Source organism: Pinus tabuliformis, chromosome 3_2 (genome assembly GCF_031772625.1).
Source record: "Pinus tabuliformis cultivar Carrire ecotype Pingquan chromosome 3_2, CPIR1, whole genome shotgun sequence".
NCBI classification, from domain to species: Eukaryota; Viridiplantae; Streptophyta; class Pinopsida; order Pinales; family Pinaceae; genus Pinus; species Pinus tabuliformis.
The window spans coordinates 323167479-323185204 of record NC_142302.1 but is presented as its reverse complement, the minus strand read 5'-3'; the positions used below and the strand labels follow the sequence as shown (position 1 = coordinate 323185204).

The window sequence follows — 17726 nt, the reverse complement described above, 5'->3', positions numbered from 1 at the left end:
CCATATTTTCCACTGTATGGTGTAAAATGATGAGCATGAAGAGATTTTAAGTCAAGAATAGGTGATTGCTATTTGATGAATAGGATTGATGAATGGAGGATTTGATGTTGGCTGTAGGGTTATTAGGGAGTGATAGGGTTTGGGAATGCAGATTAGGGTTTGGGGAATAGTGGGAATTTGTTAGGGTTTTAGGGTTTTGGGGATAGGGAGGTAGGATGATTGTAAGTGAGAGAGGGAAAGGGAAATGAAATTTAGGAAATGTAGTGAAGAGGGATGGGATATGGGAGAATTATGTAGGGGAGAAAAAACAGCAAGAATGTCAAAATTGCAAAACCCTAGACAGTTTTTGAAATGCACTGTGCAACAAATTAGGGTTTGATCTTGCACCTATCAAAACACCATCAAGGAGGAGAAAATCTCTTACAATGGCAAAGTGGGATGTTTTACTTAGTTGTGGAATGATATTCATAATATTTTGGAGCTTGAGCAAGTCGTTTGAGTGAAATTTAGGCTTGGCAGACTGGTGCGCCATGCCAATACTCAGGTGCGCCACGCGAGTTCAAGTTTGTATACAATTTTTGTGCCCGGTGCGCCACGTCGAGTAGGTGTGCTGCGCCAATACCCAGGTGCGCTGCACCAAGAAGATTTTCACAACTTTGTTGGAAATTTTCCTTTCTTCGCCTCAAATCGCGATTTTCACTTGTTCTCTCTCTCTCTCTTTGAGCAAAAATGAAGTCTTTAACACAAGAAACACTTTATATATAAGTGAATTTAATTTTTTCATTTAGAAAACCCACTTTCTAAAGTTTGTTTTTTCACTTTGTTCTTTAAAACTCTGTTTTGCAGTTTGGCTCTCTTTTTGACATTTGATGGACTAATGCTTTGATTTTCTTGTCTCTTTTGCAGGAGTTGGAGTGCAGGAGTTTGGCAAGGTGACCCAGGGCTGCATTTCTGAACTTATTACACATAGGAAAATTAAAATTACATGAAATTTTTATACATAGAACATAAAACTCTGAAAAATCGATTACTGAGTATGTCATTATTGAAAATTTTGATACTGAGACTTTATTTGACCTCCTCATGTGCTTGCTGCCCATTATTGAGCTTTTACAAAAATTTGATGACAAACCCTAGACCTAAAGAGACCTAAAACCCTAAAAATGGCTTTTCCAAGTGTAAAGACAGAAAATGACTATAAATGACCTGAATTTGTGAAAATAAGTCAGTAGGTAAAGACCATGAGAGAAAATTGATAATATGCCACTACCATCAGATGATCCATGACCTAATGAAATGTAGCTGATCGGATGAGACACCTAAAGATGCATGCAACAAGAGAATTTTGATCACTGATGGAGGGATGAAGATACTGACACTAACACTTCAAACTAACTTATGTGCTTTGGATACACTAAAGAAATCGTTAACTTACAAATCACATAAATTGTACTAATCTCGACTTTACATCTAGAAGTTTTTTTTCTAGTTCATTATGAAAGAAATTACTATATTCATTTTATCTATAAAACTTACCTTGCCAATTTTTTTATAATAATAATAATATACTTTTTTTGCACATAAAAATGAACACTAAATGCATGTTCACTATTTTTAAATCCAACTTCAATTTAACCTTATTAAATATTGTTTAAACATCAAATCATTCATTATACAAAAGTTTCTTGAAAAATGTTATTGCTAAGATTCTTTCTATAAAGAACATCAGTACTGTCTTCAAACCTCATAGAACCCTTAGACAATTATTCCGATAAGCCAAAGATAAGTCCAAGGCCATGTAGGGATTAGTTGTTTACCAAATTCCTTGCTCATGTGGTATGTCTTACATTGGCCAAAGTGGTCACTCAATCTCTGCCCACCTTAAGGATCACATAATAGACACAGAGTGACTAAATTTGCTATAGCTGAGCATTCTTATAATACGAAACACTTTATTCGCTTTGAACAAACTCGTTCCCTAGCCAATATCCTTTTTCATAACTCTTGTATCATTAGGGAAGATTTGGAAATCGAAAAAAAATCCCAAAAATTTCAATAGGGAAGATGGCTATAAGCTTAGCCACTCCTGGAAACCTATAATCCATCAACTTATTGCTTAGGCCACACCCTGTGCTCTCTCTCTCTCTCTCTCTCTCTCTCTCTATATATATATATATTAAAGTCCAAAAATAATCTATGCTAATTATCAAAATAATTTACACCATAAATTTTATTTCTTTTATCCTTTAAATGGTGCGATCCACTTGGACGAAAGATTGATTTTCCGACAAACAAAAGAGTGTAAAAGGCGGTGTATGGAGACCCTGTACTCCTCACACATGCGACAGGGGAGTATGGCTAACAGTTTGCATGCGACAAAGTAAATACGAAGGGAAAGGTGGCGAGTTTATCAGGTCTCTAGAAAGCTCGAATGATGTGGTTCAATCGCAATATTCTAGCTCTCAGCGAGAAAGAGATACTACGATGGTTGGAGAACTGGGAAGAAGAAGTAGGTAGGCAGCGAAGGTTTCCACGGCTTGCCACTTGTGACCAGAGGAATCGGCTCCACTCAATATAAAAAAAAGAAGACATTTTTTATCTTTACTGGATAATGAAGAATCTAACAGCCAAAGCATTGTATGTCACTCTAGGTGAATGTACTTAGACTAAATATGGGCATGCGAAAATTAAAAAATCCCTGCAATAGATCCGGTTTCAATTGCAGCAACTGAATGGTAGACTCAACTGTATTGAGAGCCACATTCCATGCATCCCTCAGTCAGAACTCCCAGGTTCCAGTGTGAAGGATCTGACCCCACTGTATTCTTCAGAAGAATAGTTCTTTAGATGTTTCAATTTTGAATTATATTTTTCCATATGTAGTGTTTACAGTTTATAGTTTTAGACTTTAGATATTTAGCATATAGTAAGAATCATGGCATTTAGAGTTATATATCTTTGTTTGACTATACCAAACTCTTTTGGTTTTGGATGGCATATAGTGCAGTTAGGTGGCCAACAAATCTGGTTTCCCACTAGGCAGGTTGAGACCACCTAACGATTTAATTTATGTATGTAACCACCTTTTAAGAAAAGTAATGAAAAAAATCCGGCCAAGCTTATAAAAATAAATAAATAAATAAGTTTTAGATTAACTCTATTTAATTAATATTAATTCCTTTAAATTGTGGACTTTTATAATTTGAACAATATATATTCATATAATATCTTTGATAATAATAACTAATTCTTTTTTTCAAAAAGTAACATTCTAAGCTATTACCCTAAAATAATGTTAAATAAATAAAAAAGTCTTCTTATATTAAAATTAAACTGCAAATTTCAACAATATTTTTCTCTTTATATACAAATATAATATTATTCCATTTTCATATAAATATATATATAATAATACAGATTAATATATTATTACATTAGATCTTAATAGTTTAATGATTAATCTAAATAAATAAATTCAAATCAACTATAAATTTATTAGTTCCTCAGTTCCTCATCATTCATACGGGTTATAATAATTTATCTACTTAATTTCTAAACTATTAACCATAAATATATATATATATATATATATATATATATATATATATATTTATTTATTTATTTTTAATTATATAAAAATGATTAGAAATTAAATATATTGATTTATTTTTAAGTTTAGACTATTTGAATATAAGATTCTATTTTACCTTCTTCCAATTGCATCTCAATCTAGTTTTGTATTTCTTTAACCATTTTCTTCAATTAAGAATTTTTTAATCTTTATCTTTTTTCACTATTGTTGTTGACTTCGTGCTCTCATTATTCAACTCTCTATCTATCTTTCTAGTCCCTCAAGATGGGTGGAGTGTCCACACAAAAAGTCAGAGAGGGAAAACTTCCACACAGATCTTCAATCTCAAGATGGGTGGAGTGTCCACCCAAAAAGTCAGAGAGAGAAAACTTCCACAATATGAATAACTCTGAAAATCTCCTCTCAAATTTATGTAAATATAAATTTACTAACATATAGCCTTAATAAATCACCATAATTTCATAGTAAGTAATCAAGGTAAGTTAATGTTGGCAATTACACGCTACCTTTTACAACTTAGATCGACCTAGGTTCAATGCACTTAGTCTGTACAACCCAGTATGATGTGTAACCCTCTGTCCATCACCAAAGTTGAAATTTTGCGAGACTGAAATAATTTTTTTTTTAAATTTAAAAATTTAATAATTATATAAAACATTTAAATAATATTTACTCATAAAAAAAATTACTAGTGAAAAAAGTAGATCCTTCTTCTCGATATTTAAAATGGATATACTGGTATTTTAATTTTTTATTCAATATTATACCGGATATATACTGATATTTTAATTTTTTATTCAATATTTTTTATTTTTATTTTGTGTATTTAAAATGGATATACGCTGTTATTTTAAATTTCTATTCAATATTTTTTTTTTGTTTTGTGTGGATCATCACCAAACGTACAAGGGTAAAGTGGAGCATCGACAAACGTATCCGCATTGTAAAATTTCAAAGCCACACATTAATAGGAGTACGGGGTATATACCGGGGTTAATTTCAAAGGCACATTAACAAGAAGAGTCCGGGTCCACTCCATTCATAGGACCTAAATGACTGTATACAACTTTAAATTGCTTTTCAAATGGTGGCCATATCAAACTATTGTTTTTAAATTGCTCTTCAAATGGTGGCCATGTCAAACTATTGACTGCATACAACTTTAAATTGCTTTTCAAATGGTGGCCATGTCAAACTATTGTTTTTAAATTGCTTTTCAAATGGTGGCCATGTCCAACTATTGTCTTTAAATTGCTTTTCAAATGGGGGCCATGTCAAACTATTGACTGTATACAATTTTAAATTGCTTTTCAAATGATGGCCATGTCAAACTATTGTTTTTAAATTGCTTTTCAAATGGTGGCCATGTCCAACTATTGTCTTTAAATTGTTTTTCAAATGGGACCATGTCAAACTATTGACTGTATACAACTTTAAATTGCTTTTCAAATAGTGGCCATGTCAAACTATTGATTCATTTCGCAGTGTTCGCACCAAACTCATAATTCATCACATTTCCGCATGGGACACTCATGCACACCTCCCACTCACCATATCTGAGCGCAGGCCCCACAAAATGAGAGGCGCAGCTACATTCGTAGATATGATCCCTCACAGTATGTTCAATACCATTCGAAACCTGTATAACCCCACAGGGAAGTACAGTGTGAATCTATCAACCATTCATCCACATCGATCACCCTATTTAACCAAATCGGTGGATCTCATTCACTTCCATTGCAGAAGAAGAAAAAAAATGGGATTAAGCACACTAATCGCCATGGAAGGAAAACAAAACAAAGAAGAAAACGAATCAAAGCAGCAGATCCCACTGATAACACCTTATCAGTTGGGTCCCTTTACCTTGTCTCACAGGTATCAATCTTCTGCTCTCCCTTTTTCTCATTTCCTCTGGTATTCATTTTGGCAACATAGTTTCAGTTTGTTGATACAAGAAAGGGGTTTTGCAGGGTGGTTTTGGCACCATTAGGCAGACTGAGATCCTACAATTACATGCCCCAACCACATGCAATCCTATACTATTCCCAGAGAACCAGCCCTGGAGGTCTTCTCATTGCAGAAGCTACTGCTGTCTCTGAGTCTGCCCTTGGGTAGAGTAACATTCTATCTGTCACAATAGTTATATAATAATAAGCCAACTGCTCGTTATAGGCCTTTCTTTAATAGAAGCCCAAATGATGATGACCATGTCGAGGTGTACAACTGACAGGTACCCAAATACGCCTGGAATTTGGACAGAGGAGCAGGTGGAAGCATGGAAACCCATTGTCAATGGCGTCCACGAGAAAGGTGGTGTTTTCTTCTGTCAGATTTGGCACAGTGGAAGAGCTTCCCATGTGGGTAAGTATCTATTCTTTGCATTACATTGCTATCCATTGATTCCTTTCATTTACCACTTGACAGATGTCTGTGGATCCCTACTATAATGTCACAATTCTTATGCAGTTTGCATTAGGTCAATGTTTTGATGGATGCAATTGCATGTATTTTGGAGAAAATTTTGTTTCAGTTTCTTTGAATTAAGATGGGTGAGTGGGTCTCTGAAATGCAGATTATCAACCCAATGGCCAGGCTCCTGTGTCATCATCAGATCGAAAAATATCGGGAAAGATTGTGTTACCCAACGGCAAGGATGTTGCAGATTTTTCCACTACTCGAGCTCTAAAAACTGACGAGATTCCACAGATTGTCAATGACTTTTGTCTTGCTGCAAGAAATGCTATTAAAGCAGGTGACTGTTCTTACATAAATCGTGAATTTGGCATTGAGATATTTACCCAGATTTGGCATTGAGATATTTGAGGGTTTTGTGGCAGGTTTTGATGGTGTTGAAATTCATGGTGCCCATGGATATATTATTGACCAATTTATGAAAGACAGCATAAATAACAGGACCGATCAGTATGGTGGCACACTGGAGAATCGGTGCAGGTTTGCTCTGGAGGTTGTTGACGCAGTGGCAAATGAGATTGGAGCAGAGAGAGTGGGAATACGGCTCTCACCATTTGCACAATATCTAGAATCCAGTGACTCAGATCCTGAGGCTCTTGGGCTTTACATGGCTGAAGCCTTAAATAGATACAATATCTTGTATGCCCACTATGTAGAGCCCAGACTGGTAACTTCATTTGAATCTGTTGCAACAAACAAGAGTCTGTTTCCAATGAGGAAGGCATTCAAGGGATCATTCTTGGTTGCAGGCGGTTATGGTAGAGAAGATGGAAATGAAGCAATTGCAAGTGGTAAGGCTGATCTTGTAGTTTACGGTCGAATTTTTCTGGCGAACCCAGATTTGCCTAGAAGATTTGAGTTAAATGCTCCCCTCAACAAATATGACAGAAACACGTTTTACGGTTCTGATCCTGTAGTTGGTTACACAGACTATCCATTCCTGGAGTGAACTATCGATAAAAAGCCTTTATTGTTGCTCCAACGTCATCCAATAACAAGTATGTATGTTGGTTGTTACTAGTTTCCTTACCATGGATATGGATCGCTGGAGCTAATCAGCGATATATTGGGTATTTAATGTCTTCAGAGCAGCCGCAACTTAGCCCGATAACACGGGAGCGGGTAAATATTATTTAATGCCGAATTTGCCTCTCTCGTGTTATCGCGTTAAGTCGCGTGCTGCTCTGAGAGCATTAAATACCCAATATATGGTTGGTTAGCACTGGAGCCAGCCATATTAGCGCCAGCCATATATTGGGTATTTAATGCCCTCAGAGCAGCCCACAACTTAGCCCGATAACACGGGAGCGGGCAAATATTATTTAATGCCGAATTTAATGCCGAATTTGCCCGCTCTCGTGTTATCGCGTTAAGTCGCGCGCTGCTCTGAGAGCATTAAATACCCAATATATGGCTGGTTAGCTCTTTCCGGATATGGATAAATGGTGCATTTAAAAAAATATTTGGCCAATCGTTTTGAGTTTTAGGATTTCGTTTTATTTTTGTTTTTTTTAATTAGATGCTTCCGTAATTAATGTTAACTTCCATTTATCGAATAAAGGTTAATGTGCAATAAATATTAAATTATATACAGGTTGATTAAAATAGTTTTACTCTTTACTCATTAAAAATAAAATGAATAACATTATTGTCCCAAATTCATTTCTCTATTTCAAATATGTCATTTTGTGCAAAGTTTATTTCTTTATTCTAATAGCAGTGCTCCGCTAAATCACTAGTTTTGGCAAGTACATCAATGCCTAAGTGTTTGAGTGTAATGCATAATTTTTTCCACCATATATTTTTGCACAAGTTCATAGTTCATACCATATATTTGTGCACAAGTTCATAGTTCATATCTTATTTTACTGTTCATATCTTATTTTACTGATAGGCATGGAGTTAACACTTGGAAGGGGTAAATGTGTATGTATAAGTTCATAGTTCATACCATATATTTGTGCACAAGTTCATAGTTCATATTTTATTTTACTGATAGGCATGGAGTTAACACTTGGGAGGGGTAAATGTGTATGTATATTAATAACCCATTTAAATCTATTTTAATAGTAAAATTAAATATTGGATTTATTATGTAATTATAAAATGAGAGGTGAAAATATATTTTAAGAGTTTTTTAATTTTAATTTTTTGATAAGTTCTTGAATTTTAAGTTTTTCCAATCTTAAAAATGTTTTCGCAAATTTGATGCAACTTGATACATGAGATACCCAAAATAAAGATATATCTAAACTTGTTATTAGACATTCAACTCTTTACTTTTGTGTTGAAAACAAACAACTATCTACAATTAAACTGTTTTGCTTGAATGTCAAATCATAAATGTTTTTTCCTAATGCTTGAAAAGATATTATGAAAGTCCTCATCCCACATATTATATTGTTGTTGAAAACTTTATCTAATTAAATATTAAATAAAATTTCTATAAAAAATTACATTATTATTATTATTATTATTATTATTATTATATTTTCTTTTTATGTGCCTCTATTTGATTTAAGCATGTATTGATATTTTCAATTTTATTTAAAACATTTTAAAACAAAATTTATAATTTCTTATTCATAATAAAGAAATGAGGTTATATTTTGCAAATGATACAAGAGTATTATATAAGATCTAGGAAGATGAACCTCCTTGTATTTAAAAAATAAATCATAATATGATATATTAGTGTACATTTTTTTCTTGTCTCTCTATAAAATGGTTCTTGATCTTCTTCTTCCCCCTTTTCTTCTTTTTAATTTCATGGTATGTCTTCATGGAGGGGTATATAGTGGTAGACAATAATGGAAGAATTATATTAAAAAATATGCCAAATATAGTCTAAAGTGTGAATGCACATAAGACAAACAACATGTTAAAGAATACCAACATAAAATAAGGAGAAACTTAAATTTTAGAAACTTCGCTATCAAAAACTCATTTGTATGAGTACATACAAGGAACTCTGTTTATACCACTAGCATAGGTCCATCTTAACCCCAAATATATCACCCATCAAGAGGGATCAATTCTCTTGAGGTGCAAACCTATTTTCTGAGTGCAAAACTTGAGGATCAATTCTCTTGAGGTGCAAACCTCTTTTATGAGTGAAAAACTTGAGGAACAATTTGCACCTCGAGAGACTTGATCCCTCCTTGAGGTGCAAACTTATTTTTTGAGTGCAAAACTTGAAGAATGGTTTGCACCTCAAGGGATTTGATCCCTCTCAACACTTATAGTTCCGAGATTAAGATGAACCTACATTGTTTCAATTGTGTGCAGTTACACAAAATTTGTTGCACAAAATTTGTTGAATATCTAATTGTTCTTATAATTTTAAATATATATAAGACTAATATGGTCATTTTAATTTTACATTTACTCAATTACCGTGGTCTTTTGGGATGATAGAGACTCCTAATAACTTGAATGATGAAAAATGATCAAATAAATTTTTTGGATGCAAAGTCACAATGTAACAATGTTAAATTGTAGAAAATGTGAATAATAAGAATGTAGTCAATTACAAATAGTGTTCATTGTGATTATTCTCAAGCTATTTTCCTCCATTTATTATTATCACACATGTGAGTTTTTCCATCTTTTCATATCTATCGTATGAAAAGGACAATTGAAATCGTAGACCATTCAAATCTTTAACTCAAGCTATTGTAGTAAACATCACTTCTCTCTTGCTCTCCAATATTAATAGTAACTTTCTCCAATGTCAATCATTATGACTTACGGAGTGTTAAGACTCAAGTAAGTTTTAATGGTAGTTGTTTTCTATTACCTCGTTTGAATGCAAAGTGACTAACAATGTTGAATGATGGAAGATGAGAATAATAAGAATGCATTCAATTAAAAATAGTTTACAATTTCAAGAAGCAAACATTTCAAGTAGGTGAACATTTTATTTAAGGTGAAAATTCAAGTATTTTATTTATGGTTGAATTGTTGTAACAAAAAAATTAATGCATGTCATTAGTAAATTTTTTGTGCTTATACTGAAATCAATGCATCTAGTGAAAACAATCAAATAGGATTAGAAATCAATATATACATTCAAATCAATGCATCTAGTGCAAGTAATCAAATAGGATATGAAATCAATATCTACATTGATACCAATGCATCTAGAGCAAACAATCAAATAAGATTAGAAATCAATGCATCCAGTGCAATCAATCAACATTTACACTAAAATTAATGCATCCATTTCAGTGAAAAAACAAAATATTCATGGATTTATAAATCCAATTTATTTTACCTTTTATAAAAGCCTTACTTCCTCTTGCTCTATGGTTAATCATGTTGAATATTATATAACACTATATAATATCTGTATTTGTCTCTATTTATCTCTTTCTTCTTCTTTCTCTCTCTCCCCTCCATCTTTGTGTCTATCTCCCTTCCTCTCTCCTTCTCTCTCTCCCCCACCCTATTTCCCTTATCCCTCTCTCTCTCACCCTACTCTCCCTCTCTCTTTGTCTCTCTCGTCTTCCCTCTCTTTTCCCCACCATCTATATTTATATCTTCATCCATATCTCCTTCTTTGTCTCTCTATCTCATCCCCCTAAGCCTCTCTCTCTCTCTCTCTCTCTCTCTCTCTATATATATATATATATATATATATATCTCCCTCCATCCCTCTCTTTGTCTCTCTCTTTTTCCATCTCTCTTCCCCTACCATCTATATCTATATATACCTCCATATATCATTTTTTGTCTCTCTATCTCACCTACCCAAACACAAATTCTCTCTCTCTCTCTCTCTCTATATATATATATATGTATCTCTCCCTTCCTCTCTCTATTTTAATATCTCTTATTCCCTCTCCCCCCCTCCATCTATATCTCTATATCCCTCAATCTCTCCTTATTTTTCTACCTATCTCACCCCCCAAACATACACACTCTCTCCATATTTATCTATCTCTCACTTTCTCTCCATATCTATCTCTCTCTCTCCCTTTATTCTCTCTCTCTCTCTCTCTCTCTATTCCCCTTCTCTCCCCCTCTCTCCTTCTCTCTCTTCCCTCACTCTCTCTCCATTATCCCTTGTCACTCCCGCTTTCTCTCTCCACATTTCTCTTTTTATGTCTTTCTTTCTCCCTCCTTGTCTTTCCCTCTCCAACTCTAACTCTTCCTCCCTCCCTCTCTCCTCTCTCTCAAGTCCTCTCTCTTTTCCATCCTCCCTCTCCCTTTCTTTCCCACCTCCCTGTGTCTCTTGCCCCCATCTCTCTCTCTCTCTCTCTCTCTCTCTCTAACTATGTCACTATCTCCCTCCCTGTATTATTCTCTCTCTCCCACTCTCTCCCCCCTCTATCTCTATGTCTTCCTCTCTCTCTCTTCCCCTTCTTTCCCTCTCTCTCCTCTCCTCTCACTCTTCCCTCCTCTCCTCTCTTCGTCACTCTCTCTCCATCTCCCCCTTGTCACTCGCTCTCTCTCTCTACCTCTATCTCTCTATGTATTTTTTATTCCCTTCTCTCTCCCCCCTCCAAATCCATCACTCTCTCTCCCTCCCTCTCTCCTTCTATCTCAAGTCCTTTCTCTCCCTTTATCTCCCACCTCTCTCTGTCTCTCCCCCCATCACTCTCTCTCTGCCCTCCAATTTTGTCATTATCTCCATCCCTCTCTCCTTATCTGTCTCCCCTATATTCCCCCTCAATATTTGTGTCTCCCTCTCTCTCTCCTCTCCTCTTTGTTTTCCCTTTTTCTCTCCTCTCTCCATCTCTCCCTTATCACTCCCCCTCTTTCCACCTCTATCTCTTCATGTATTTGTTCTTACCTTCCTATCTCTCTCCATCCACCTACATCTACCTCTCCCTCCCTCTCTCCTTCTCCCCCTCGCCTCCTCTTCCTCACTGATCCGGATTTAAACAGGAACGCAACAAATTACAAAGATAACCATAAACACAGAGATGCAATGGACATTATAATTCATTTCATTAATGTAAAATATTGAAATATGCTTACAAATAGAAATGGAAATAAACCAGCTAGGACGATGGTAGCTTATCTCTAAGAGATGTGGTGGCTACATGCCTCTGAATTGCCTTAGAATGAGGCTCAAGGGCCTTTTTATTATTGAACAATAAGAGAAAACCCTAAACAACCAAAACCCTAACCCGAGGAGATGTAACACCAAGAATTTATGGGCCCTATTGGGGTGAATTGGACAACCAACTTCCTGGGGTCACGACTTGGTCATATTATCTTCGTTTGATGCGCATGATAACCCGTTGGAAAGATATCTCTGAGGACTGCGGCGAAAAAGATGATTTTAGACAAAAAATCGCTGGTAGTAAATTTCCAAAAAAACATCGTTTAGGGCCTCGAAACGGCTCCAAAAGTTTAGGACCCAAAAACTGCTAAAAATAGTAAACTGTGCTACAATTAAGGAAACTAAAAACCTGAAAGAAGAAATGTTGGGGGTCCAAGTGGAATTGGCAGGTGGCCACCAATATCCACCTGGATCATTCCTCCTCCCTTAGGAAGCAATGGTCTCCATTGCGTTGAGTTCCTCCATGAGATGAGGAAACCTCTGTTGAACTTGGTCCCTGGTGAGCCACTTGCCCTGGTGAAGGAGTTGGCCTGCTTTGACAACTTGATATAGTTGGATATTCTACTGGCGACTGTGCTTGATTTGTGTGTCCATGATCTGATCAGTTGTAGCTTGTTCCATGCAATCTGGATTTAACTCTGTGGGTGTGAGTTGTTCTGTAATGTCGGATGTGTCTAGTAATGGTGGAGAGTATGGCCAAAGGCAGTCCACATTGAACAATGGGTGCAAGCCAAGGAATGGGGGAATGTTGAGCTCAAATGCATTGTCTCCCATAGCCTTAATAATGGTGTAAGGACCATATCAGAGTGTTCTGAGTTTCCGATAGGCTCCGGTAAGGCTTTCCTTTTGCAAATGCAACCAGACTTTGTCGCCCACCTGAAACTTTTGTGCCACTCGATGTTGATCATGTCGCTGCTTGTACTTGGCATTTTATTTCTCCAGAATGTTATGGACCTGCTGGTGAATATGTTGGATGTGCTCAATGAAGTTGTTTGCCTTATCTGTTTCAGACTGGACATGAGTCGAATCTGTGTGAGTAGCTACAAATGGCATGGCCACATCAATGGGACATAGTGGCTGGAATCCCAAGCCCACCTGAAAAGGGTTGTGGCCAGTCGAGTTGTGGAGAGCCCGGTTGTAGCTGTGCTAAACATAGGGGAGACTATCATCCCATGTGCGTGGATGCTTTGAGTTGTACATGCACAGAATGTGTATGATCATCCTATTGGCAACCTCTGTCTGGCCATCAGTTTGAGGATGGAAGGCTGTGGACTTAGTGAGTTTGGTGTCCAGCATCAACCAGAGACTGGACCATAATGTACTGAGGAACTTGCTATCCCGATCTGAGATGATAGACTGTGGGATCCCAAAGTGTACCCACACTCGTTCAAAGAAGAGTTTAGCAGTGGCTTCTGCTATGATATTCTTCTTGTAGGTTGCCATAAAAACACAGTTGTTTCCATGCTTAGTGGAAGGAAGGCCTAACATGTAATCCATGGAGATGGATTCCCAAGGTTGAATAGGGGTAGGCAGCGGGGTATAGAGGCCTTGCTTCTTGATGGTCGGTTTGGCAATGGCATAGGTAGTGCATGATCTAATGTACTTCTTAACATCCTGTCGAAGATTCAGCCAATAGAAATACTTATGCAGTACTGCCACCATTTTCTCGACCCTGAAATGCCCAACAACTTGACTGTAGTGTGCTTCCAAATCATGTTGGCACGCTCGCTTGAAGGAACACAAAAGTGACCCAGGTGGCATAACAGGGCATCCTGGAGGTGAAAATCTGGAACATGTTGACCCTCCAAGGGTGTCTGGTATGTGTGGCCAAATTCTGGGTCGCTTTTGTAGAGAGTGGCCAACCAGAAGTCTTGTGCCCACAAGAGTTGAGCACAGTGGTTAACGCCATGATCGGTGGTCGAATGAGGCAATCTCCAACATTATTGGTGCTGCTCTTCTTATACTTGATATTCAAATGGAACTGTTGCAGGTATGTGGACCACTTCTGATGGTGATCATTTTGCAATTTCTCTTGGGTCTGTATGAACTGCAGGGGTCAGTGGTCTATGTGGATGACCGTTTCCTTCCCCAAAATGTAATGCTTCCATTGTTGGCAGGTCTACACAATGGAATACATCTATTTGTCATAAGTGGGATACTTCCAGACTGTGACTGAAAGTGGCTCACTGTGATATGCCACTGGATGCCTGTGTTGAGTAAGGACTGCCCCAATAGCATATTCATAGGCATCTATCTCGACCTCAAATGGTAGTTGCAAGTCTAGTAATGCGAGCACTAGTGCTGAGTAGAGGCAATATTTCAATTCTGTGAATACCTTCTGTAGAGATTCAGACCAAAATAATTTTTCTTTCGCTCCTCCCCTGGTGACTTGACTCAAGGGCGAAGTGATATGAGAAAATCCCAACACGAACCTGTGGTATAAGTTGGCAAGACCTAGAAAGTTGCGAAGCTCTGTCAGAGTTGTTGGAGATGGCCAATCCCGAATGACCTAGATCTTGGCTGGATCCACATGCAACCCCTGTTCATCAATAATGTATCCCAGATACTGAATCTGGGTCATTCCAAAAGTGCATTTCTCCAAATTGGCACATAACTTGTGTTGCCGCAGTGTTTGGAGAACTTGTCGGATGTGGTAGAGGTTCTCTTCCCAACTCTGGCTGAAGATCAGGATGTCATCCAAGTATACCACTACAAATAAGTCGGTGAATGGCCGCAAGATGTCATCCATTAGCCTCATGAAGGTTGCAGGAGCATTCATCAATCCAAAAGGCATAACCAACCATTCGAAAAGGCCCTCCTTGGCTTTGAAGGAAGTCTTCCACACATCAGAGGGTTCGATTGGTACCTGGTGATATCCTGACTTCAAATCGATCTTGCTAAAATATTTTCCCCCCTTCAGTTGGTCCAAGAGGTCATCAATCCATGGGATCGGGTACCTACTATGGACAGTGATCTTGTTCAGCGCCCAATAGTCAATACAGAGTCTCCAAGTCCCATCCTTCTTCTGTACCAACATGATCGGGTTCCCACAGGATGATGAACTTGGATGGATGTGACCTTTCTACAGTAGCTCCTGAATCTGCCTCTTGATTTCGTCATTCTCTAGAACAGAGCACCAATAGAGTGGTCCATTGGGAAGCGGTGCACCTGGGGTCAGATTGATGGAGTGCTTGACCTGACAGTGCAGAGGAACCCCTGCGGGGTAGGTGAAGATGTCCTTGTACTCCTCCACAACCTTTTCCATCTGTAGTTGTTGTGCGGAGGGGCCCTGTCTGGAGGTCGTGGCCACTGTCTTCTTATTTCCTTGAGGGCATATCATCAGGAAAACAAATTTCCCAGTTTTGGAAATGAGCTTACTACATTATTTTGCAGTAAGCAAAGATATGGCGGTAGACAGTGCTACCTACAATATCCTATACAACTTATTTCCCAAAGTAACGATAATAACATGGGGCCTTGATTCATACACAACATGTCACTTCCACAAGTATGGTTGTCCTAATAATACATCACAAACTTCAAGGGGAGACATGTCACACAATACCTCACCCATGAGGGGCTTGATGTTGTATGGAAGGCAACACTGCTGGCTCACGCGAAGATCACGTCCTTGGTGAAGCCACCCGATGGTGTACAGTTGTGGATGTGCTGCGGTCAGTAAGCCCAGCTGCTTCATGACTTTTGCCAAAATGAGGTTCTTTTGGCTCCTGCTATCGATAATGAATTGTAGTGGGGATCCCTTTACCCACATATGGGAGTGGAAGAGACACTCCTCCTCCTCTGGATCTTCGGGTTCCTCCTTCTAGATCTTCGTGGTGGCAACGGTGGCGTTGGGCTCTGCATCGGTAATATGCTTCCATTTGTCATTCCCCTTGTCGAGTTCTGACTCAGAGTTGGAACATGCATCTGATTCTGAAACCTTTAGCTTGGCCACCAGTGACTGCTTAGCCCGACACTCACTTGTTTTGTGAGTGGAGCTCTTCTGGAACTCACACCACTTTTCCATGTCCTTTTTCGGCTTCGCGACACTGTTCTTTGCTTGCAGCTTTGGCAAGTTGTCTTGGGCCACCCCGCCTTGGCTTTGTCCTTTGTTCTACGGTTTGGGGGCACCTTTCCCTTACTTCAGATTCAGAGATCCAAAGTCTCGCTTCTTCTGTTTAAACTTTTGCTTGACCTTGACGGCATATCGGTATGCCATGCCGAGCGAGGAGATGTTCAGGAATTCTATTTCTTCCTAGATGTACTTGTGTAGGCAGCTGCGGTATTTGAGTACCAAATGCTGCTCCGAATCCTTGATACCCAACTTTGTGTGAAGGGTATGGAAAATATTGGTAAACTCCGGCACATCTTGGTCCCTTCCCTGGCGCAGCGTGGTCCACTTTATGTATTGATCCTCATAGCTCCCGACAAGGTAGTACTTCTCCTTGATGGCATCCTGGAATGAATTCCAAGTGGGTGCGGCTGAAAATAGTGATACTGTTCTTTCATCCTTCTACTTGCAGTAGGTTTCCCACTAGTCCTTGACGTGGGGGGTGCTTTGAGAAGAGCGAAAATAATCTTTTCCTGACTGGAAAAATCATGAACAGAGAAATAACCCTCTAGCAGATTTAACCATTTATCGATGAAATCTATGTCTATCTGACCCTTGAATATGGGGATTTCAAAATTAACTTGTACCTTAAACAATGTGGCATTTCTAGAGTAGCTGTTAGAAGCCGATGCGTCGCCCCTGGGTAGCCGCTAAAGGATCAGGCAAAGATGTCCATCACCGCGTTCCTTTGTCACTCGAGGGCTTCTTCGAGCAAGATTTTGATAAGATCTCCTGCTCCCTCGTCTTTCTTTTCATCCGCCATGGGAGGCCATCGGGATTTGCGAGGCTGGTCTTGCAAAGGTTCGACCAATTCAAGCCCTAACTCCTTATATCACGACCTCGTTGGGGACATGCAAAGAAAATAGAGAAAACAAGTAGACCGCTCTGATACCACTGATCCAGATTTAAACAGGAATGCAACAAATTACAGAGATAACCATAAACACGGAGATGCAACGGAAATAATACTTCATTTCATTAATGTAAAATACTGAAATATGCTTACAAACAGAAATGGAAATAAACCAGCTAGAGCGATGGTAGCTTATCTCTGAGAAGAGATGTGGTGGCTACATGCCTCTGAACTGCCTTACAATGAGGCTCAAGGGCCTTTTTATTATTGAACAATAAGATCAAACCCTAAACAACCAAAACCCTAACCCGAGGAGATGTAACACCAAGAGTTTATGGGCCCCATTGGGGTGAGTTGGACAACCAACTTCTCGGGGTCGCGACTTGATCATATTATCTCCATTTGACGCGCATGATAACCTATTGGAAAGATCTCTTCGAGGACTACGACGAAAAATGTGATTTTAGACAAAAAATTGTTGGCGGTAGATTTCCAAAAAATGTTGTTTAGGGCCTCAAAACGGCTCCGGAAGTTTAGGACCCGAAAAACTACTAAAAATAGTAAACTGTGCTACAATTAAGGAAACTGAAAACTTAAAAGAAACAATGGTGGGGGTCCAAGTGGA

At 38.1% G+C, this 17726-nt stretch overlaps 1 protein-coding gene across 1 annotated transcript; it reads left to right on the top strand.

Annotated features, from left to right (window-relative positions):
- Positions 1-5051: 5051 nt before the first annotated feature.
- On the top strand, positions 5052-7097 carry LOC149180826 (putative 12-oxophytodienoate reductase 11). The gene is made up of 5 exons (XM_089416310.1): positions 5052-5467; positions 5563-5703; positions 5823-5953; positions 6165-6344; positions 6430-7097. Exons 1-5 carry the CDS (start codon positions 5169-5171, stop codon positions 7011-7013), a joined length of 1335 nt encoding a protein of 444 aa, XP_089272436.1. The 5' UTR covers positions 5052-5168; the 3' UTR covers positions 7014-7097.
- The last annotated feature ends 10629 nt before the right edge of the window (positions 7098-17726 follow it).

Coding starts and splice junctions, on each gene's coding strand:
- LOC149180826 (XM_089416310.1), top strand. CDS start 5,169: ATGAGAGGCGCAGCTACATTCGTAGATATGATCCCTCACAGTATGTTC. Junction 5,704..5,822: donor GTCTCTGAGTCTGCCCTTGG/GTAGAGTAACAT, acceptor TACAACTGACAG/GTACCCAAATACGCCTGGAA. Junction 5,954..6,164: donor TGGAAGAGCTTCCCATGTGG/GTAAGTATCTAT, acceptor TCTGAAATGCAG/ATTATCAACCCAATGGCCAG.